The sequence below is a fragment of the Coturnix japonica genome, chromosome 9 (assembly GCF_001577835.2).
Source record: "Coturnix japonica isolate 7356 chromosome 9, Coturnix japonica 2.1, whole genome shotgun sequence".
NCBI lineage: Eukaryota > Metazoa > Chordata > Aves > Galliformes > Phasianidae > Coturnix > Coturnix japonica.
In genome coordinates this window covers 1,692,476-1,715,724 of record NC_029524.1, presented here as the reverse complement: position 1 = coordinate 1,715,724, position 23,249 = coordinate 1,692,476, and the positions used below count along the sequence as shown (strand labels likewise).

The 23,249-nt window shown below is 39.9% G+C and overlaps 1 protein-coding gene across 6 annotated transcripts in view; it reads right to left on the bottom strand.

Annotated features, from left to right (window-relative positions):
* WDR33 (WD repeat domain 33) overlaps positions 1-23,249 on the bottom strand; it is a 59,560-nt gene that overhangs the window by 11,672 nt on the left and 24,639 nt on the right. For 3 of the 6 annotated variants that reach the window (XM_015871006.2, XM_015871007.2, XM_015871008.2), the window contains exons 8-16: positions 4,456-4,582; positions 3,703-3,857; positions 3,490-3,568; positions 2,914-3,024; positions 2,055-2,149; positions 1,840-1,848; positions 1,105-1,191; positions 713-852; positions 39-191 (exon numbers count right to left, since the gene is read on the bottom strand). In XM_015871006.2, the coding sequence (XP_015726492.1) occupies positions 39-191; positions 713-852; positions 1,105-1,191; positions 1,840-1,848; positions 2,055-2,149; positions 2,914-3,024; positions 3,490-3,568; positions 3,703-3,857; positions 4,456-4,582 (956 nt within the window). Of the gene's footprint in view, positions 1-38; positions 192-712; positions 853-1,104; positions 1,192-1,839; positions 1,849-2,054; positions 2,150-2,913; positions 3,025-3,489; positions 3,569-3,702; positions 3,858-4,455; positions 4,583-15,301; positions 16,841-19,401; positions 19,405-23,249 lie in introns of those variants that run through there. The other 3 variants (XM_032446445.1, XM_015871010.2, XM_015871009.2) reach the window with 3 other exon arrangements.

Genomic DNA, 23,249 nt, shown 5'->3' with positions numbered 1-23,249 from the left:
GCAGTGCCAAACTCCAGCAACTGGCTTTACACACATACCTCCAGGAGTTGTGGGTTTGTGTACTGAAGTGCTGCCATTTCCTGTTCAATCTCTGCCTGTGTCTTCTTTTTCTCCTCCAGCTTAATATCTTCCTTTCTATCAATCAATGGCTCAGGTGGGGGAGGCAAAGGAACTTTATTCTGCATCCATGCCTACAAAGAATAGTAAATATAAAATTAATTCTAAGGAACACATGTAATAAGTGTGTTATTACTACACTAGGACAAGATATGCTGGAATGACAAATAATGAGGGAGGGGATTGTCCTGCTCTGCCCTGCGTGGTCTCACCTTGAATACTGTGTGTAGGTTTGTATTTTACCACAGTACAAAAGGGGCATAAAACTATTAAAGAGTGTCCATGCTCTCAGTCACATTGTCTGATTTTCGGGTAGAGCCAGGAGCTGGACTCGACGATCCTTATGGGTCCCTTAGAACTCAGGATACTCTATAATTCTAACATGGATAACACGAAGCTAAAAACTAGATTGAACAGAACATCCAGGTGTTGTAGCATACTAGTTTCAAGGTATGTATATGAGATATATAGGATTTAACCCCATATGTAATGCATAAATGGTAATTTAACTACTGTGGTAAGTTATTTTGTGCACTGATGTTGGAAATCTAACAGAACAAGTTTTTCTGGTGTTCACCGTTTATCAGCTGCTTACCTGCTGAAACTGTGCTGGTATTGGTTTTGCATAGGGCACTTTTTTCTGTGGCACTTTCTTTTGGTCCTTTTGCATTACTTCCTCCATTCCCCAGTCTAGTCCTGGGATTGTCATTTCAATGTCATTGGACTCATCTTTCCCTTTAACAGCAGGGAAGACAAACAGTCAGTGTAATACAGGTTTACAAAGTAATTCCCTTACTCTCCTCTCCTTACAGTTAATTTAACGAAATAAACCTTGAGGTTTCCCAACTCTTTCTTCTTTACATGAGAAATACTCACTCGAGAACCTCAGAAAACAGTGGTTCTACCCAATTATAATTGACAGGAATGGACAGTAAGTTGCACAGTATGGAAGGCTCAGGAAAGTGCCTCCATATAGCAATTACTTACCCATCTGCTCTTGCTCCATGGCTATTTTCAACTGTTCAGGTATTCCCATCCCAGGGATAACTGCTAGGCTGTTGGGTTCCAAATCATCTGGAAGAAAACAATAAACATTTATACTTGGAGAATTTTTGCTTTGCATTATCATTTGGTTCTTTTGGACTCACACGCACTTTTACCTTGGGCACTGTTATGTATTTCATAAATGCTGGGTCACTTTTTAAACTTACATCTGAGTTGAGAGACATTAAAAGAGCTGCCCATTCAGATTAATATAAAAACGCCCCCAAAAGGCCAGAAACTACAACCTTTGGAGGAAGGTCACATTTCAGAAAATCCCATATCCATCCCCATTTTTGCTATAATGAATGCACGTATTTTAAAACTTAAATCAAACTTAAATGATACATCTTCACTGACATTCCCAAACACAAGAGGGCAAGTCATCAAGCACCTTCATAAACAAACAGATGTGACCCATGGGGAGAAAAAAGGTTGCTGAGGTACACTGTAGAGCTGGGTAACCCTGAGCAGCTTAGACTTAACAAGAAAAGTCCTTAGGAGGGAGAGTTAAAGTTTTAAGATCTGAGTCAAACTGATAATTTGAAAAGATTTCCCGCTGTAGTTCAGGACAGTGGAAAGTCTTGAAGTCACATGAAGTATCCAGGAAGAAAAGCAAACCAGAGGCATTGCCCGAGGGGAGCCCAACCTCCTTTCCGTGATGGACTGAGCAGCTCTTACCTCCTGGAGCTGTGAAGAAAAAGACAACTTGTTGTTGGAACTGCTTGGAGGATAAGATCATTCATGCAAAAAATACCTTTATCTAGGCAGTCAGCAATGCTACATACCACTTCAGTGTCTCACACAGAAGCACATTCTAATACCAGCTGAGAGCCCAAAGCTTGCTCCTTAACCCCCCAAACCTCTTACCCCTGCATTCTAGGAAACTGCCTTACCATATTCCACACCGTCCTCTGACATCCCAGGCAGCAGATTCAAGTTGTAACGATCTCGCATTTTATCTCCAGGCCGATTTCGAGTCCAAAACTTACTGTCGAAAGGAAGTTATATGATCTCAACACAAGGTCAAGAATATTAGCTACTTTTATTCTAACAAATTATTTATCTAAATTTTAGTAAGCTAACTTAGTTATACAAGGGTTCAGCTCCCACTAATGAAGTTCAGCAGTGAATCTGATCATTAGGCGTGGGGTTCAAACAAAAAACCATTACTATATTACATTAACTGTACAGTTACTATTCAGAAAATGCTTCAAAGCACCAAGCAAATACAATGCACCGGTAGCACCAATATCCAGACAGTTCTAAGGACTTCCCACCCTGTTTAAATACATCCTTCACATAAAACTAACCTTGTTGATAGGCACATCTATACAAAAATTCACCCCACTTGTAAATACTCCGTTACAGCACATTAGACATGAAAAGGCTCAAAGCACAAACTGTGCTTGTAATGCCCAAAGAGACAAGATGAGCACATGATCTGAGGACAAAAACATGGTGGAGACTGGAACATTTCTTCACCAAAAGAACATTTATTACTATGTTCCTCAGCTTTCAAATCTCACACAAACTGGAAATGTCAGCATTCCTTAAGGCTTCCTTAAGTGAAGGATAGGGGGTTAAATATCACCCTAACATCTCATGTAAAATGTCAGGGCTCTCCCATTCAAGTTTGTCTCTCTGCTTTGCCCACTGGTTGTGTATCAGAACTGCTCTTTATTCACTGATACCAAACACCCCTTTTTGATTCTGAACATATATAAATTCCCTTCTTGAAATATCTTAAAATACCTGGTGTGATCATTTGAGCCCGAACAGAGAATGTGTCCCAGGGGATGCCACGCCAGACTCCAGATCATCCCTTCATGGGCCATTTCCATTCCACCGACCTCCTTCTCAACACTGGTGTGTTAAAAACACAGTTATCACAGAAAGGAATATCTGATTCAGATACAATAAAAAACTTCTGCCATTTAGTTGTTCCTTTTTCCTTTGTCCCCTACTTCAGTAAAAATAAGCCTCGGTTATTTTTCTATCTCACAAATTCACCGTACACAGTTGTACTTAATTCAATCACCTAGGAAAACTTTAAACTATCCATTTAAAAGCAAAACAATTACAGCACATCATGAGAAACTCTAAGAAACTAGTAGCATCAATCATCCATCACCCCTCAACAAAAGAAGCAATTTATCCTTTAAAATATAGCTTTAGAAACGAAGCCTATTCACAAAAATCCTCACTGGCAAGAGTATAACTATAAACATAAACATGCATTCTAAGGTGGAAAGTGTACTGTGCGTTTAATGTAACAGCTTGAGCATCTGACCAACATCTTTCCAACACGCTGGTGAAAATGCCACGTACCCAACATGCCAGAATAACAAGGAGCCATCAGACCCTCCACTGGCAAACAGCCCTTCGTGAACAGGATGCCAGGCCACAGCTGAAATACAAAATAACTGACAATCAGAAAGCGTGATACTAGAATTCCAATCTCACGTAAATCAGGATCTCAAAAACATTTGTTTTTAATCCAGATGCAATAAGAAAACATTGCAATATCAAACAACAACTGACCTGTGGCCTCTTTCTTATGACCCCTGAAGACCTGAAGTTCCTCTTTCAGATTACGAATGTCAAAGAGCTTACAGAGATGGTCACGAGAAGCTGTTAGCAGCCAGTTGCCATTCAGATTCAGCTTCACCTCCATCACTGTGTTTTTATGAGCATGTCTGCAGGCACAGAAAGAAAATCATTGTTTGTCCAGATATCAATTTCTCAGACAAATCAAACATGATTATTTACCATTTCCAAATATTTAGGTCAACACAAAGCAGCTCAGCTTACTAAACCAGGATAGCAGACCTTTCTGTGCTGTATGCCTGGATGCTGTTATTTGTACTTTGGAACCTGGAGAGGTTCAGGCTGGATATTAGGACACATTTCTTCTCTGAAAAGAGTGATCAGGCACTGGAATGGGCTGCCCAGGGAGGTGGTTGAGACACCTAGAGACCCTGGAGATGTTCAAGAAACATTCTGATGTGGCACTAAGGGACATGGTGTATTGGCAAATATTGGTTGTAGATGGGTGGTTAGACTGGATGATCTTGGAGGTCTTTTCCAACCTTGGTGATCCTGTGATTAAAGCCACTATTTCTGAAGTTTAGACTTCACCTAATTTCTAGATTTTCTGGAACATTCAAAGTATTAGCTTTCTATTTGAAGCAATTGCATACGGCTGGAAAGACGTGAGGTAATAAGGTAAGAAGAGACCAACATGAAGTCAGCTCACATTCGAGCAAAGCACAGGGTGTGTGGGCATAGACTTACAGCGTGGCAAGGCTCTGGCCAGTTTTTGGATCCCAGAACTTGATCGGCTGCTGGCTGTCTTTACTTCCTGATACAACTAAACCCTTTGTTGGATGCCAGTCAACACATTTCACATCAGCTCCATGTCCTGTTAATAACGTAGAAGTTGTTCATTTAGAAATTTCAATCAAATTGAGAAAGCACTGAAAACTGAAGGGTGCACACCTCTTATAGCTGGGATGTAAAACTAAATGAAATCACACAATGCAGATCACATAACAAAATCAAACTAAGTAAAAATTAATCATCGAGAGCGTCTTCTCTTCAGATTGCAGCTCAAAAACAAAGCTCACTTCAATATAAAAGGTCTCTAAGATGGCTCCAATGGTACTTTTTTAGGCTTTGATCCTACAGTAACACACAGCATGAAGCAGCATTCCTATGGGGGTGTTAAAAGAAAAATACGCTGTGACATTTCACTTTCTCTCAAGTACTGCAGGAACAAAAAGCAAATGCATCTACGTTCCCATCCCATCCACACCACTCTTCAGTTGTTCTGTAGGAAAATCAGAACTTAAATCACGGATCTGAAAACTAAAATAGCAGACGATGAAAAGAAATCCATTACCAGGTTTTTCTAACAGCCTGGAGTAAGGAGAGAAAAGCCTTCACAATATCAATGATCCTCAAGGTCCCTTCCAAATCAAGCCATTCTATCATTCCAAGATATGATTCTGTGATTTCATTTTAAACTGACTGCTCTGATGATTTAAAGAAGAAACACTCATTCTCGCTACAGAGGAATTACAGGGATTTAAGAGATGAAATAATGAATGGAGATTTCCTTCTCTGGTATCTCTCCATGCCAGCCATCACCAATGGGAAGCCAACAGTAACATAATAGTCAATGTCAGAAAATGAGACAGCATGTGCCGGCTACAGCAAAAAGCCAGATGACAAAGGAATGGCTGTCTGCAACACAGAGGCATTATTTATAACACAGTATGGAAGAGTGGTAGCGTTTGTATCAAAGACAAATGGTCCCTATCAGACAGTTCCTACTGTACTGCTTTCCTTCAAGGTGCAGTATGGAACCTGCAGCAGCAAAACACTGCTTGATATTGGTCTCAATTCAATAAGAAAAATATACGAGTTGAAATTTTCCTGAGGGGACAGAAGAATCAAATTTGAAACATTATTCTTCCATTGTACAGGAAAAGCAAAATTTAAAGACACGAAGCACCTCCTCCATCCATTGCACCCCAAAGTGCAATCTCCTCCCTTCCATCATCTACAACAAGACAGGCAGGGAAGAGATTCTTGACCCAAAGGGAAATTAACACAAATGTAATTGAACATAAGGATATCAACACTGAGAAGTGGCTGGATGACAGCAGGGATGTAGGTACCCAACTCTCCTTCCCCAGTCGCAGCAGGCAGAACTGCCACAGAATATGCATGGTTTCAAGGAAGAACACAACCCCAGGCTGCAAAGACCATACAAGCACTGCTCTTTCCTACCAACAGAAAGGTACTCTGGGGTGTATTGTTTCCTCTTTCTCTTGTTCTTCTGATACAGCAAGAACTAAAAGGCACAGTGTGTCTGGATTTGCTCTGCTGGAGTCCACCTCTCAACCAGGAGGAGCTGAATGCTGAGCAGGTCTCAGTTCTGTGCGTTTATTTGGGAGGAGCAACTCTGCCAGTAGGAAAAGCACCTCAATAGTGAGGGGCAAACTCACGTTAGCAGATTTTGAACTGACAGCATTCTGTAGGTACCTGTTATCCTGCATTCTCTCAGGAAAAGGCAGTAGATTTGAATTCAAGGGCAACAAGGGAAGTGCTCCGTTATGGACAGTAACTGGATGAACTATAGGAAAACACGTTCAGACTAGAACACGCAAATAATATTAGTAGACAACGAAAAAGTCCGAACAATACAAACAGCAGAAACCTAAAGTACCTAACCACATGGACTGGAGTTACTTTGTCCTTGCTGCTCCTGAAATAAAGAGACTTCATAATGGAAGAGAGCTTAGAGACAAAGGGCTGCTGTCTGGCTGGTAAGCATGCAGCCAGTAAATGAGATGCTGGCAGAAGGCCATCTCAGTCTGGATAAAGGCTCACCCTGTGCAGGGCCTGATTCTTCAGAGATCAAACAAACGTGAGTTTAACCAACACAAATGTGTATCCTGAAGGAAAAAAAGGCCCAGACTGGGCAACCCAGTTCATGTTCTGTGTCACACTCTGAAAGAGAAGCTGCCTAAGCACCCATCCCACAAACACCCCCATAGGGAGCAACCATGATGGTGCAGCACAGGACTGATGTGCCTCTCAAAAACCAGGTTTAGCAGTTATGGTATATTATCCCCAGAGCACAGACACTGAGATATGAAAGAAGTATCTCTCTCTTTTTTTTTAATCCATATGCATAAGGGATTTCTGAACAGGGTGTTAGTTAATTAAAGCACTGATTGTTAACATTTTTAGACAACTTACCCTGTTCTTTTAAGATGCTGATCAGCAATTCTGGAGGGTGGAAAAAGTAACAGGCTGTATGTGACGAGACCGTGGGCAATAGTGCTTGATCAAACCCAGCGTGTCACAAGTATGAAAAAGTAGATATAAATTTAAGATCTTATTTTTACTCTCAACCTACTTCCTATATACACGACTTCGTGAATATTAAATATAGTATAAAAAAAACAAGTTTGGATCGCAGTCTTTCTATCACAGCCCATTAAGTATTTACTGTGTACAGATACATCATGTTTACTGCTGTGGCTGAACATTTTCCATTACAGCCTTTCCCCTAGAAATGAGTCCTGTTTTGAGGGCACATCAACTGATAATAAGAATATTTTAGGATTTCTAAATCCTCAGCAATTTCTGGGAGGCTTATGCACATACTGAGGTGATACTCCTTAAAGATCACCTTCATGTACACCCACATTCAAAAGCAAGTAGATCTCTATAACAGTGGATGCTTTGAAGAATGAGCACTGACATTTAACTGCAACAATGCTGTTTCCTTCCCCTTTAGAACAAGGCTGTTATAGAAGGGGGGGAGTGAATAGTGCTGTGTATCCTCAAGTCGGTCAGAACTGAAGGCTTTGCATCATTCCAGGATCATGTTCCCTTCCCTGTAATCCACAGCCCTGGCAGAAAACAATACCTCAGTTCCTCTTGGAAGAGTGGGTCCTTTGCAAGAGGCTATTTCCAAGGCATCCAAAATAGAGCCATGAAGCCTTACCACCACCCCCACTAGCAAGAACGAACAAGAAGATCTGCAAGGCCAAGACAAGTGGAAACAGCCCTGTTAATGGAAAGAGGATCTGTTTTCTATATAATTCCCTTAACCTTTGTTACTTGGTTCCGGATTGCTGACAAATTGGATTATTTTGCCCATTCTGCTCTTATAGAAGGCTTTTCAAACTACATCTGGCAGTTATCCAGTAACCTAGCAATTCCTTGCTTCCACGAAAATCTCATTTAGGAGCTGAGTACCTCTTATCTACCAGAAATGAGAATACTCCTCTCACATGATGCACCGACCAGGTTGGCAGTAAGGGTAAGGATATTTTAATTCCATTAACAAAGAACACTATCACACCCCGAGAACCATACACCTCCTGAAAGCTCTCCCATGAGCAAGACTGATTTCCACTCTCCACTCTAAGAATGAACACAGCAGAAACTCTCTATTCAGAGATACACAGTATGTTTGTTCTTTTTAGCATGCCGTTGGAGGCTGATGAATAGAAATCAAAGGCAAAGCTCCTTCCAGTCTTTATCAATACCTCCCACTGTACTTTTAGATCTGTGTCTCCCAAAGTTGAGTTTCCCTTAATTTGCTCACCGAGCCAATTTCTACCTCTTTGTTAGTTTATTAAACAAGGTACCTGAGGAGACTGATGGAGCTTTAATCCACCTGCAAGGAACATCTCCCATATCATCAACGTTTCTCTAGACCAGCAGCTAAATGGGACAAAATTAAGCCTTGTTTACAAAGCCCACCTTTACAGCTCTATTATCACACCACATTCTTTCCAGAAACAAAAGTTGCTTACAAAGGCAAACAATAACAACAAATATATATCCTGATGTCACTTGTCGAATCAGAAGGTTAAAAATAAACCAAATTGATCATTAACCATTAACAAAGTAGAACTGGGTAAACAAGAGGTTTCCCAGCTCAGTTCTTCTGAACAGGAAGTAAGACTGAAACACAAGAAGTCAAAGAGCCCCCAAAATGAGTTACAGCAAATGAGTTTGGGGTTTATATGTGCCAGTCCCAGTGGGACTAATGGCATGTAGAAATCTGAATTCCTTGTATCTATTGAAATTTAATGATAGTGTCTTACATAGGGATCAACGGAGGGGGGAGTGCTGGTATATGTGGGAACTGGGTCATGCAGGGTTCAGCCTTCATATAATGGGACAACTCACACGTTATAGTCAACATTCAAATTCTTCTCTGCATTTAAATTGAATGCTGAGCAACTTCCAAAGCTGAAATACTTTGTTCTGAACAGAAGCAACAATTACACAACTGAAAATATCTGTTTTACATTTTGGTAAAAGGTGGTGGTTGTTTTTTTTTTTTCCTTCCCTTAAATCACTGAATACACTGATGGCAGAATCTGCAATCATTGCAGAAACACATTTCCTTTTTAACTGATTGGTCTCCTCTGAGCATTATCCCATTTACAGGTTATTTCCTGTTTACGTTGTAAAACAGAGCCAAAACAAGCTTGATAGCAGGCAGGGCAACAGCACTGGAGGTAAGGGAACCAGCATCTGTAACACAAGGAGCTGCTTAACGTTCTCTTAGAAGTGAGAACTAGATGACAATCCATGAAGTATGCATGTTTCACAGTTCCTAATTGTAAGACACAGGAAAGTTCTATGTAGATAATTAACAGCAGGACATTTTAGTATGCAAAATCATAACATTTTCCTTGCGTTTAATCAGTGTGCAGATGTTCCAGCTTACCACTATCCACGCACTTCGGCAAAGAAGCTAAGGTTAATATTAAGTGTATCTCTGTCACAAAGTTCATCTATGTGGTGATGTTTGGAAATGCAGTGTAACAGTCACTGCAGTACGACAGTCATTACTCCTAATAGAGAAGTCATTACTGATCTTAAATAGGAAGTAATCAGGAAGCTCAGAGATGGCCTATGAGAAGCAACAGGGAAAATAGGACAGAGCATGAGAGGGGAAGCTACAACAAGTTACAACTGTCCAGCATCACTTATTCAATAACTACGGTAGTGTGGACAAAGCCAGGCCGTCAACAGTGCTAAGAGTTGCACCATTAAGGGCAAAGCAGACTGGATTCTACTTTGCACCGAGGCATACATGGTCACAAAAACTCACAATGCATATTATCCCTTTGCAGGTACTCATCAGAGAATGAAGAAGACTTCTTTAAATCACAAAAGGTAGAATATCTTTTTTGTTGCTGGTTACTTTATTTGTAGAGTAGTTGAGATGAGATGTTCTCCATTCAAAAATTAGCTAACCTACTTTGAAAGCAGCAACACACTTGCTTGTCATTGACAGGAAGCATTTATTTAGATTGGTATTTACATTTAGCGATAATAAAAAGAGGTGTACAGGAAATATTAAAAAATGAACAGCAATTATGAGAAAAATAATCTTATCCTTTGTAACATAACCAGCTCATAGGAGCCCCAAAGCCATCTGAGTTTGTTACTGCTTGTTTTCTGGCACCTTCCTTTCAAGTGTCTGACATCAGCCACTGGATCTGAAAGAGCTTATGTGGCATCTAACGAGTGCCCGCTGTCTTAAGCCATCAGACAAGATGGATCTCTAGTATTGCATGGCAATTACTGTGTAATTCCATATAGGAAGGGGGTGGATATAACAGTATAACGCGTCCAGGAATAGAACTGAGAGTCCTCCAAGGGAAGAAAAAGTGCTAACTTGGAAGATGAAAAATTCAATTATTTTGTACATCGTTGGTCAGCATTTTCCACAGATTTACAGTGCCGTGTACAGAACAACCCTACTGGGCAGCATGGGATTCTGTGGTAAGAACAGAAATGTCTCCCAGAGGAGCGTGAGCTTTCCCATTCAATGCTTCCAATGAAACCCTCCAAACAAACGGAACTGGTGTCTCTGGGGCCTGCTCACAGCCTCAGTCAGCTGCTTCGAAAACCATCGAGCAACATCACAAACCTGATCACAACGTCATGGGATTTGGAGCCTCCCAACGACAATCTCAGTCTCAAAGGTAACTCTTCAACTGCTGCTCAGTCAGAACACGCACATACACAAAATGAGGAACGTCTAACAGCTGGTGCCTGAGGTTAAACTTCTAGTAAGAAAAACACATCTACAGTGCACTGATCCTCCACTGTTGTTGTTGCTTTTAAAACATGTACGTAAGATGCTCATTTATAATACTTAATGATTTAAAATGTTTACTCACTTGCAGTCACCAAGCTGTAACAATTCCCCGCTTCTCCACCAGCAGGCTTTGGGCAAACCTTTGTCTCTTAAGCTTAAACTGTGCTGAACACATCACTAAGTCTGACATTGCAGTGAATATTATGAGAAGGAATTTTGCATTGAAAAGGAATGCCAAAAACACAGCAGACAAAAACACATTAGACAGAAATCCACGTCAACATGAAGCTACTACAGAAACTGTGCACATCCTAAACTTCATCATGGGAATTCAGAAGGTAGGGAAGAGCTGGGGGACACCACATAATCCAGCAGCAGCTGGCCTGAAGCTATGCACTTCAATTTCAAGAAGCACCAGAGTTGAAATGTTTAGTTCCAAACTCAGGGAAGACACAAAATGACGCTAAGAGTAAACCATCAATAATCATTTTCAGTATAACACCTTGTTATACACTCATTAAAGTTCTGCTGGTGATCCTGGCAGAGTTTGAGCACTTAGCTTAGGGACTAAACCAAGCTCCAAATCATTCTTGTGGCCACATGAACAGACACCTCTTAGCAACCTGCTAAAAACCCACAGACCACATTGTGGATCACAGCTAAAGAAGTTGTGTGAAGTCTACTACATTTCTCTAATTTGATATGCCATTGCTTCCAAGTAAACCCAGAATATTTTAATAAGAATGTCCAACAAAGACAGACTGCTGAGATCCCTCAGTCAAACTGCTCTTCCTCAACCTATTCTTTCAAATAGGTTTCAAAACCACTTGTGGCTGAGACTGAAGGGCAGGATCCTACTTCAAACCCATTGAGGAGAGGTGCTATCAACTGTCTTCTCTACTGGACAAACAAATGACTTTCAGAGATGGTGATGGTTACCTGGCCACTCAAAAAGAGGACTGCTTGGTCAGGCAGTTTCCACTTTAAAGGAACATATACAGAAATATATACACATAAACAGAAATCTTTTTCTTCTTACCAATGAAAAAGCAGGCAAGCTACTTCTGGTAGCTAGTTTACTGACATAGACCCTGTGATAAGTACAAGTCTATTATTGTTTTATGCAACAAAATCATGAGTTTAGGTACCCAGAAGTCAGGAGAACAGTTCCAGGACAAATATTCCATGAGTACCTGCTCTCATAAAGTGAGAAGCAGACAGCCCAGGTGTAAAGTGTGGGGACAAAAGAAAGACTGTCAGACTCTGTGTAGTCTCTAGGAAAGGATTTATTGGTCTAAGAAATCCAAGCACTCAGCAAGACATCCAAGAAGGGATACACTGATAGAGACCATATAAACTGCTCTCTCCATTTTACAGTAGCACCGAGACTGATCAAAGCAGGAAGCAGCAGGTCCACGGAAACAAAAATCATGGCAGAAAGGAAAGCACATGGCACTGGCTCTCATTACAAAACCTTGTTCTCCCTACACAGAGATAAAGCTCGACAAACTGGAAAACTCTCACCTCAAGGGCAAGGGATCAATTTTCAAACAACTGAAATATGAAAGGGCAGTGAGTTATGAAAAGAGACAGTAATGCAAAATAAATGAGCAGCATACCACGAAGAAAAAAATATGGCACATAAAATCATACAGTGACTCACAAATGTATCTACTCTATTGCTAATCTCAAGGCTAATGAAGAGGAAGTAAGAAAGTAAATAGAAAAAAGCATTTTCAGTGCGAAAAAACCCAGTTTGAATAATGTTACAGAAGCTTGGTAGAATCACATCTTCCACCGAAACTTCAACGAAGCAGTAAGGAAAAACTGAACTTAGGAATAGCAGAAACAAGGATTCTTATCACAGCCTTGTTCCAAATTTCCGCACTACTGCTTTCTTCCCTTTGCTTTCCTGTATCACCACCACCACACCTGCAGCCCGTTCTCTTTCCATCCACCTACTCATTTTTGAAACCTTTTAAGAAATCTTTTCCTCTTTCAGATTTAAAGATTGAAGTCCTGATTTAAGTAGTGAAATCCAAATCCTTTTATTTACGCTCTGAAAATAGGGCTCCTACTTCAGCAACTGCTCTGTCGAGTGCGACTGTGTAAATATCAATAAAGCTCTATTCAATAGCATGCATTCTCATGTACTTCTTTAAATTCCACGAGCACATGAATGAGCCAAACAGTAAAGCTCTTTGCATGAGATTGAACAGAAATGGGAGGGGAAAAAAGATGACACTGAAAACTTACCAGGGGTTTTGTGCAACCTGAGCCTAACAAAGAAACGGAGAGTTGTCAGCAGGAAGAAATGGGATAAAACAATCCAAAGAACATTTAAATAACTCAGATGTACCAAAATACGGAGGAAAGGCCAAAGGGAGGCTGCCAACAATTAGGTAGGGCTCTAAAAAAACAATTTCTGATAGCAGTTGGTAGAAAATGCTGTTCTTGGGTTCATTTACTGGCGTCAGAAGCAAACGTGAACAAAAGAAGAGGTATTTGATTTAAAGTGCAGCTTTCTTCATAAAAAAAAGAAGTGTGAAAAAATGTTTCCTATGTGACATAACAAGAGACTTCTCCTTCAAGACTGGAGTAGAGGATACAGGAATTAAACCATATCAAGTACAGACGGTTTGGATGCTTCTTTGAACCCTATGCTTCTTGAAATGACAACAGGGTATCTGGATATGAATCACTTAAAAGAAGTAATGAGTATAAAAAGGACAAGCCATGAGTTTTGCAGCCAGCACTGTGTTCTTTCCCTCTGTGATACAGTCTGTGACCAAATCTGTATTTGAATTTACAGGTGCATGTACACAGTGCCATGTTAAAAGGCTCCAAAGTAAGTGTAAGAAGAACGATGTGGAGGTTTGCAGGAAAGCATCATTAAATCATACTACAATTGTACCTCAGTACTAAGTGGATATCAAAAATTAAGCAGAAAACCCTTCAACAAAGCCACACCTACAGCTGACGCAAATACCTTCATGATGTCATTGCATACCCCTCCACATAAGCACCAAAAGCACCATCTTGAACTCTCTGAAGTTTAATATATATATATATATATATAAACGTTTTTGTTTTGTTGTTGTTTTTAAAGCAGAGAACAAATCAGATCTAATGATAGCATAAAATACATAAAGCCAAACGATGTGGGCAAAAACAAGAACCCAAGATAGAGAATGTTCATCTGTTAAATACATGGATAGCAGAAAAGGAACAGTTCTGACCACGTCCACAGAAGTGCTGAGAAAAAAAAACCTTTTTTCCCCTGAAATATTGATCTTGTCTGTAAGAATTCTTTGTCACAAGACCAGCACAGAACCATCTATCTTAGTACTGAAATTTTCATGGTGCCTATTCTGGGAATAGAAGTTGAAAATATAAGCAAGTTATCTGTGGGCCATGACTTCCAGTTTTAGAGCAGCATTATATATTATATGAAAACACCATCACAAAAGATATCTGCTACACCTCCATTGTGTGAGTGAGTCAATAGCTGTGTTAAAAAAACCAAGTGGTCTCAAATCACCAAAAGAAAATGCCAAGTAGACAATCAGAATTTAAAATAAAAGGCTGAACAGAAGTGCTTACCTCTCAGCCTGTACAGACAGTATTCAGAAAGAATCTTCTTACTAAGGAGCCCAAGTTTCTCTCAGAGTTTTCTTGCAATTTTTAAGAGTTTGTGATTTTACATGAAAATAAATGAGAAGAAATATATAAAATAAAAATACCTTTCCAGTCTGTGAACTGCATAAACTTGTCCACAGAATAACAGTGAACTGGGTCCATATAGGATGAAAGGACGTGAGATAGAAACTAAAAGGCTGTGCTTTTGGATAAAACAGCAAATGCCTTTAAAATAGCAGAAGAACGAAGCATGTGGGTTAGGAGCACAAACAGTGAAGACACCACCACCATTAAAAGGCTGCTCTCCTGATCCCTGAAAGGAACTGAACTGTGCTCTTCAGATAAAAGCCATTTTACACCACTGTCAGACTGTGCTGTGTTGAAGTAGTCTGAGAAACAGGAAAGTGTAGAACTTGTCTGGTAGGATGCACGACTTTAGGAATCTTCTGTGAAATAAAATTACTGGTAAATCAAGTCAGTGATGCACAAGAAATAGCAAAGCCTCACCTCCCATTATATGGATACTTCTCCATATGCAGTCCCATTCAAACACTAACAGAAGCAGAGACCAAAGAAGATGACTTTCACAGAAGCCGGCATCACTGGTTTTAGAACAGAATTGATTTATAAGAGCACGTTAATGCCAATGAGGTAACCACCGAGAAAGAAGAAAAACAAAGAAATTTGGTGCCGAAACGGTGCAAGATGACAGTTCTGCCAAATTCTCATTTTGGGTTTTAATACATTTGTGAATACAGAGAGAATCTGTGAATAGAGACCCTGCACGTGGGAGCAGTGAGGAACATTTTAACTTTAAAAAGTTAATTAAAAAAAAAAGGAAGCTTTATCAGGTACAATCCCATGTCAACAGTTTATTTTCAGCGCAAGTTAAAATACAGTTATTGTACACAGAATACACACCTTCATTAGACTAGTGCCTGTTTTTGGAACACATTCCCTTCTGAAAAATCTGCTGCTAGAAGATGCAGCATTACAAGTGTCAATGTGCCAAGAACACGATCAGCTGTGACAAAGCACTACAGAGGAGAAAAAGGTACAGCAGGTGGAGAAATACCTGACTTGAAGAGTAACAGGTGGTTCATCTACTGGTGACTGAGCTTTAATTACGTGTATGCCATCAGCAGCATCCTACAGTCCTCAAGACAGCATAACAGTGATGCTGACCATGATTCTGTATCAGTCCATCTTTTTCAGAAGAGAAAACATTGAGGAGTTAAGTTTTCACACAAAGTCTTTAGAGCACTATGCATGATGGGCATCCTACAGCACAGTAAGCAGCAAAACCCATTATTCCTGCTCTCAGGTACAAACAAGTAAACTTAAATTAAAGCCTGATATAGCTAACATGGTTTTATGAATAGACTTTTCTCCTACTAAGTGAACAAAGAGAAACTTTCTTGTCAGGGATGGGCTTCTACTAGATGAAAGCAATTTACCACCTTTCACTACCAGTTAATGTACTCAGATACGTTGGAACTGGAGATCCATTCACATGATGTCTAGTTGGTAGGCCATGTTCCTTAAATCAGGATAATCCACCATGTGGGTGTCCAGCTCACAGTAATTGGCACCACAGTGCCACGGACCATACTAAACTGGAGAAAATGAATTTGCTTTTCACTCCTCACCTGCATTTTGTGCAAGGATAGCAAAGAGTAGCCACAGCAGGAGAATACTCTGATGCTCTTCATGTTTAGCACATGCAAAATTAATTTGTAAAGGTTACTCATATGGCAGTCTCATTAAAGTCTAATAAGAACTCCTGAAATTGCTCATTTCCACGCACCACAACTGACCCATTTTTGTTAGATCACTGTGATGTATAATGCTTTAAGAAACCCCTCCTAGCATTTTCCAGGAAATCTTAATGCCAACCAGCATGTTGGAACAAAAATAATACTTTTGTTCCACTAAACAGTTCCTAATGGGTTAAAGGTAACTTGATACTTCCAGGCAATAATTTCTGTGGGAAAAGTTATCATTATTAAAACCTCCTTTGAATTTCAGTAAAGGGCTATGGGCGTGCTAGGTGTCCCAGTGACAACACCTGGATAGGATGCAACCATTGTGCAGAACACAAACACTTCATTACCTGTACATCCATCTAGGCTTACTGGGCACAGGCATCATCATGCTGAAACTGCAGGCTGAAATGCACACGCAGTAAGTGCATCTAGGAAGAAAGGCTGCATATATCTTGGAGGAGTCCTTGATGCAGGAAAAAGAAAAAGGCAGTGGGAGAATCATGTAGCACACCGAGAAGCCTCTGAGCAAGCAGGATGTTTTGTTAGACAGGAAGCAGCAGCTCCATCTCTACAGCAATGGCTGGCAGGACAGCACCTGCTGCTTAAAGCCTCTGCCGTTCCAATTCTGTAGTGTGAACAGATTCTAAGTTTAACACCAGCATTAAAAGTCCTGATTACACTTTTATAGACGCCTGCTTTGAAGATGCCAGCAAGTGTAGCAGGCAATGACAAACCTAATATGCTCACACAGATGGCAAAAATGACCAATTTTCTCTGTTCCTTTGGAAACAAATTATACACCTGATAAGCTCTGAATGGTGTGAAAGACAGATAACCTACCTTTGATCTCCAGACTACAACTGTGGAACACTGAGCAATTTAATGCAATAAAAAAGTTGTCTGAGTGCACTGAGCTTTTTACTTTCCTTGCCTCGACACCATATGCTGCTCACTTTCAAGTCTCTGCACAACAGGGGCTTCCACATGGAAAATAGTGATCTACAGAAACACAGTCATGGACATCATCAATATCGGTTGTCACCAGAACAGGAAATAACAAATGGGCCAAAATAATGGTGACTCTGGGACCAAACACATGGACAGAGACAGCACCTCTCACACTGGCTTTATGTAGGTGGAAAACCTGCTGGGGAAGCAAGAGTCAAGCATTGCTGTGAGAGTCTAATAGCACGGAGTGAGTCTGGCAGGGAAGATATGACATCTTATTACCCACCCCGCCAGCTAAAATAAAGCAAGACTGAGTCCATAACACAGGTTACTGGACTTCTAAATATTTTTCTTACATCTTTACTTTCTTACTATGCCAGCTAGTCTAATTTAAAGCATTTTTTTTCCTGCCTAAGTATTGTGTATAAATGAGAAAGAGCAGAAGGCAAGATTCCTCTTGACCAGCCAGCAGTAACACTGCAACACACCACACAGAGACCTTGGCAGTCTCAAGAGAACAGGGACCTCCCATGCTATGCTCCATACAAGTGTGTCTGAGCGCTGCTCACAAAGTACTGCTGTGTAAGTGCTCACTAGTGTCCAATAATCACAATTGAGAAGGAGCAATTACATTACAACTTTTGGGAGTTGTTCCTCCTTTGTAAGATCACCTTTAGCAGTCATAAAGATTCTTGCACCTTCTCCACTAACGCTTGAAATTCTGTTTCATTGGATTCGTGTTGTACCTTGAAAAGTATGGAATTTTCTTAGAGAAAAACAGAAACAACAGAGTAAGCCTGGTTAGAACTTTGCAAAGCATGATTCAAGAGGAAGGAATTTCTCATTTCCTGTTGACTTTAATATAATTTGCAGCCTCAAAATTACATTTAATATTTCACAGCCTTGTGCAAATTTGCTTAAACTTGAACATTAAGTATTTTATTTTCAAGAAGAAAGGCTGTCAGCACCCAGGACAGTGTATTAAATTGGTTATGGCCATACCTGTCCAGATCAGCTTTTGATTGAGAGCAAAAATATCTTTTCTAATACCTACTTTACCTGCAGAGAAAGAATGTTCAAGAACACACAGGTCTACTTGCAGCTCTCTGCAGAACTCAGACAGATGATCTAGAAAAATGGATGTTCAAGGGCAGCAATGGCAAAGCAGATGGACAAAACTATGCACATTCAATTTAAAGAGGAAAGGAGTAGCTCAACTACTTTTTGTTGAGCTCAACTGCTTTTTGTTCTTCTTTGAAAGCAAGTAAAATAGATGGATGCTTGTGGCTACGTTTTGAGGCTTTACAGCACTGTATGCACAACGTCAAAATAATTCTGAAACAAAGAAGGAAGCAGGAAACTAATATTAAATCCCTATGATGTGCTATCAGGTAAACATGAAAGCTGGATCCTTACAGATACTGAAATAACGTACGCATACAGAACAACGAGGCAAGATTAAAAAATTAAATCACTTGAATTTTTTGTTCCTTCCTTTCCCTTCTGGCAACAGAAAAAGGGAACTCAGTATCACAAGACTGCAGTTATGTTGGGCTGGGAGGAACCTCAGAATCCTCTAGCTCAATCTCCTGCTTCAAGCCATAAGGTCAGAACAGGTTGCTCATCCTTTTATCTATTTTCATCTTGAAAGCCTCGAAGAACACAGCATGGTACCTAAAATTCAGCAGAGATCTCACACTGTTCCACTGCACCAGTAAGAGAACAGTGGAAAAAGATTAGAAATCTCACAGTAAAAATGGCATTCTGAATGTCTTTAGTGGAGCACAGAAGGAGACAAATGGTATGGGGTTTTTTTTCATTAGAACTATTAATTTTGTCATAATACTTGTATTCATAATGGCAACATATCTGAAACATCAAGTGAGTTTCAACGCAGATTTCTGGGCATTCCCATAAAAGGGAAATTACTTACCTGTGAGTATCAATTACACATCCAGCTGTGCTATGCATCTCTAACTATAAAAGAACCATGAACATTCTCTTATACGAGAATATTTTGCTTCCTTTTGAAATTCTACGCTGATGGGAAGTTGGGTGCAGGAGGGAATTTCTTCATTCAGTTGGAACATACAGATTTTTCTCAACGTTTGCATGTATCCATCATTTATAAAGCCAGAAAGAACCTCAGCTTTTAATGAAAAACAGTTCTTAATGAACATTAGGCCTTGTGTTAAAGTCTTGCTATGTAAATTCTCAACTAAAATACTTCAAAGCTACGTCCTCCTTGAGTCGTGACAAACCATAGGAACTGGAATAGGACTATAGGAGTATAAAATAGGACTACCCTGGAGGACAAACAGCAGCCAGCTATAAAGAGAAGTTCAAATCTCAAAAGTTTCATAAATATTCACACTTGATTTTTCTTAACATCTTTTGAAAATGGTAATTATTAATGAAATCACCAGAAGCTGCACTGTGAGCTACACCTTGCACTTTGAGGGCAGGAACAGACCCGGTTCAGCTATTACTGTATTGAGAATTAGTGGCTCCATTCAAAGAAAGGTTATTAAAGCAATGTAGGATTTACAACAAAGATTTTTTATGCAAAACCTAAAATATGTTTCCTCCTTCATCATTAAAAAAAGGAATTTATTCCAACTATGGTAGAAAATGTGCATTTGCTGGCACACACCAACCAGAAAGCAGCAGAACTGTAAGCATCAGGTGCTTCCACTGAGATAACAAAGAATGAACTCAACTCTCTGTGATAGAAGTGTTCTGTGAAACTTACTACTATGACAAATATATATAAATATATATATATTATATATAGCTTTCTCCTATGTGAATGTACTTCTGACCCCTAGGACCGTGTTTGTTTGGAAGCTGACATGCAGTGGCCCCAGCATTTCTTAACTTCTAGAAAAGAGTAACAATACTTTCCAATATAGAAATTCTACAGTTCTGAATTCTAAGACAGTCACTTTACTTGCAACACACACACACACACACACACTCTTCCAGCAGCCAAAATGAAAATATCTCCCCTTCAGAACTGTTCTTTTTTCAACAAAGAGTCCTTATCTGGAAGTACCAAAATAAAATGACTTTGCATTCCCGCTGCAAAATGAATCTGTGATTTGGAAAGTTCTGGCACTGTACGTGGAAAATACATTTTTATTGTCCTTGCGTGCTTAATGTAAAAATTGCTTTTTGTAGAACTATGCAGCATACGTGTGCTTTGAATATATCACAACTGATGCGATTCAACAAACCTTGGGTCTGAATAGCAACAATGGGTATTCAGGTTTTAGAGCATCTTTTTAAATGCCCCCCCCAGCACTTCTTGGGGAAAATAAGAAAATAAATTGAGTTTCCAATCAACCTCCAGAGAGAGCATTCAGCCTCTTGTAGGCAGGAACTATGGCACCATTCACTAAAATAGTACTCCATGCTTCTCAACATGAGGACAGGATGTGTTCCTAACTGCACTCACACTCGTCAACCTCAAGTCAGAAATGAAAACACACAGTTTAAAAGACATTTAGGAAAAATGCATGTCTGTGTAGATGGATATGCACCGCATGTGCTTCCACGTACAGTACAGTATATGCAGATGTACACATACACAGTGCATGTATCTGCTCGAGTTTGCTTGCAGCAGCTTCCAAGTGTGCCACTCAGCCCCTTCTCTAGCCTTTTCTTGCTCCTAGGACACAATTCACCCCATTTATCCCCGTATCTGTAATCTATATCCCCCGTTTCTGTAACTTCATCCTCATCTCAAGCTGGACGGGACTGAGAGCAACCTGGGCTATGGGAGGCATCTCTGCCTATAGCAGGGGGTTGGAACCAGGTGATCTTAAAAGTCCTTTCCAACCCAAACCACTCTATCGTTCTATGATCTCCTCACACTACCACTATGTCTTTACAATCATTACTCCATCCGCTGTTTTATTAACTGTCTCTCCATTGATTATCCTAGTCATCTCCAGCAAACTTTTCACCCAGGTTTTCTTCAGAATTCTCATTTCTTCCTCACTCCTGCTCTGCTGTGTAATGCCTTCACAGCCCATTTCTCTTTTGACCCTGTCTTCTACAAATGACACGTGTGGGACGACTCGCTTTTCAACATAAGACAGTAAGGGCAAGTAGGGCAGAGAGGGCAAGTACTACAATATTTTGGGGAAACTGTGCAACCACTGTCCTCCAGCGCCAGGCTGTCCATATGAACATGTAGCATTACATAACAGAATGCTGTGACAGTACCACTCATATGATTAAACTTGATGGAAACTGTTTCATTACTAAACCCAGAGTACTGCTGAGCTTATTTCCTGCTACCACTTACCTAATAGCCAGAAATAACTGCAGCACGAACAATTATGCAAAAGAAAATATCAAAGGCTTTGCAAAAATCTGAGCTTACCAAGATGTACAAAAGCTTCTGAACTTTTCTGCTGTTAAAAAATGGAAAAAAGAATAAGAAGTGATCTGTTTAATTCTTCAATCTACACAACAAAGAGAACTGGCCAAGAAGCAAGGAAAGCTGCTACAGAGAGGCACAGATCATTTTTCAATAAGGATTTATATATATATATATATATATATATATGACTTCTAACATTTCTTCAGAAATAGCATATTCCTACAGGAACCTAAGTCTAGACTTCATTAAAGACACTGAGAGCCCAATTCTGAGCATGTGTCGCTTGCAATTTTATCAGAGAAGATAAGTTGCTAAAAAACTTGCCTAAGATTAACTCAGACCATCTTGCTTCCGCTGGAATCTTTGATCTGATCAATATTCACAAGTAGATACAAAGAAGCCACCACCCTTAATGCACACAGTCTGTATCCATTTCAACTACTGCCCGTGTGCTGAAATAAAAATCAATTCTTCTATCTCACCATCAGTATTTAAGGAACTGTGTAGCTGGGGAGTTTCTCCATTAGTATCAGTGAAATCTGATTACAGTATTGTTCCTATCTCAAATACAGTAAGAAGAGCTCTAGGATAAAACTCAGTCACCTGCATCAATGGTTTGTGTTGTAGATGAGATCAAGAACACTGTGTAATGCCTGAATGTAATCACAACACAACAAAGTTCTCATTGCTGACGTATTTGTACTAACAAGCTACACAAAAGGTTTCACCTTGTCCTGAATTCATCCACCACCCGTAACAGGCAGCAGGTGGAAGGATGCAGATGCAAGAAACCCTAGTGATGCAATTACATAACTTCTGAAGGAAGTATCTTCTGTTTCAACAGCACTAAGATTTGGCTGTCCTATGACAGCCGGACACAGGTCTTCCAATATTCCTTCCAAGCTTAACAAAACTGATTTTTTTTTTGCATAAAATTTCCCTTAGAATCAATACAACAGATTACACAGCTTGGAACCTCAGGATATTTTTCAGGGAGGAAGATTTCAAAACTGATTCTGAAATAATCTAATTCCTGCACGGTGCATCTTCATTCTTGTCTTACACGAAGTGTCGACAGACAGAAGTGTTTAATAACTCTCTTTAAAAAAGAACACACAAACACAGCACTGTAGCTCATCTCTCACGATCTCTGTAAGCTGATTGAGAGAATCCTGTATGTTATGAGTTATTAACTTTATGATTTGAGGAAAAAAAGATTCTAGATGAGAATCAGAATTGCAAGATGTAGCACACTGTACTTAAGCCATAACAAAACTCAGAACCATAATAAACCCCAAACGCTTTTAGGCATACAGAGGCAGACACAGCTCCAAGTGCCTTCAGTAGTTTCCATTTCCCCCTTCACTGTTTCAGAGACCAGAGCAAAAGCAATATCAAGCTACTCCTAAGCACCATATTAACATTATTATTTTTCAATAATCACCTTTTAATCTTAGGAACCTAGGAACTCAAATATGGTTGATAAACATGATTGTTTCTGCTCAAGGTGGAACACTGAACAAAAAGACAATATGACAGAAGCCAACAGAGGAGGAAGATCCTCAATTCTCAGATTTTTACATTGAACACAAGCAGAATTCAGTATTGTAACAATATCTACCTATAATACTTGCAATATAAACTTCCTACAGTGAAAAACCAAGATGCCAAAGCCTTGCAAGTCACTTACAGGAAG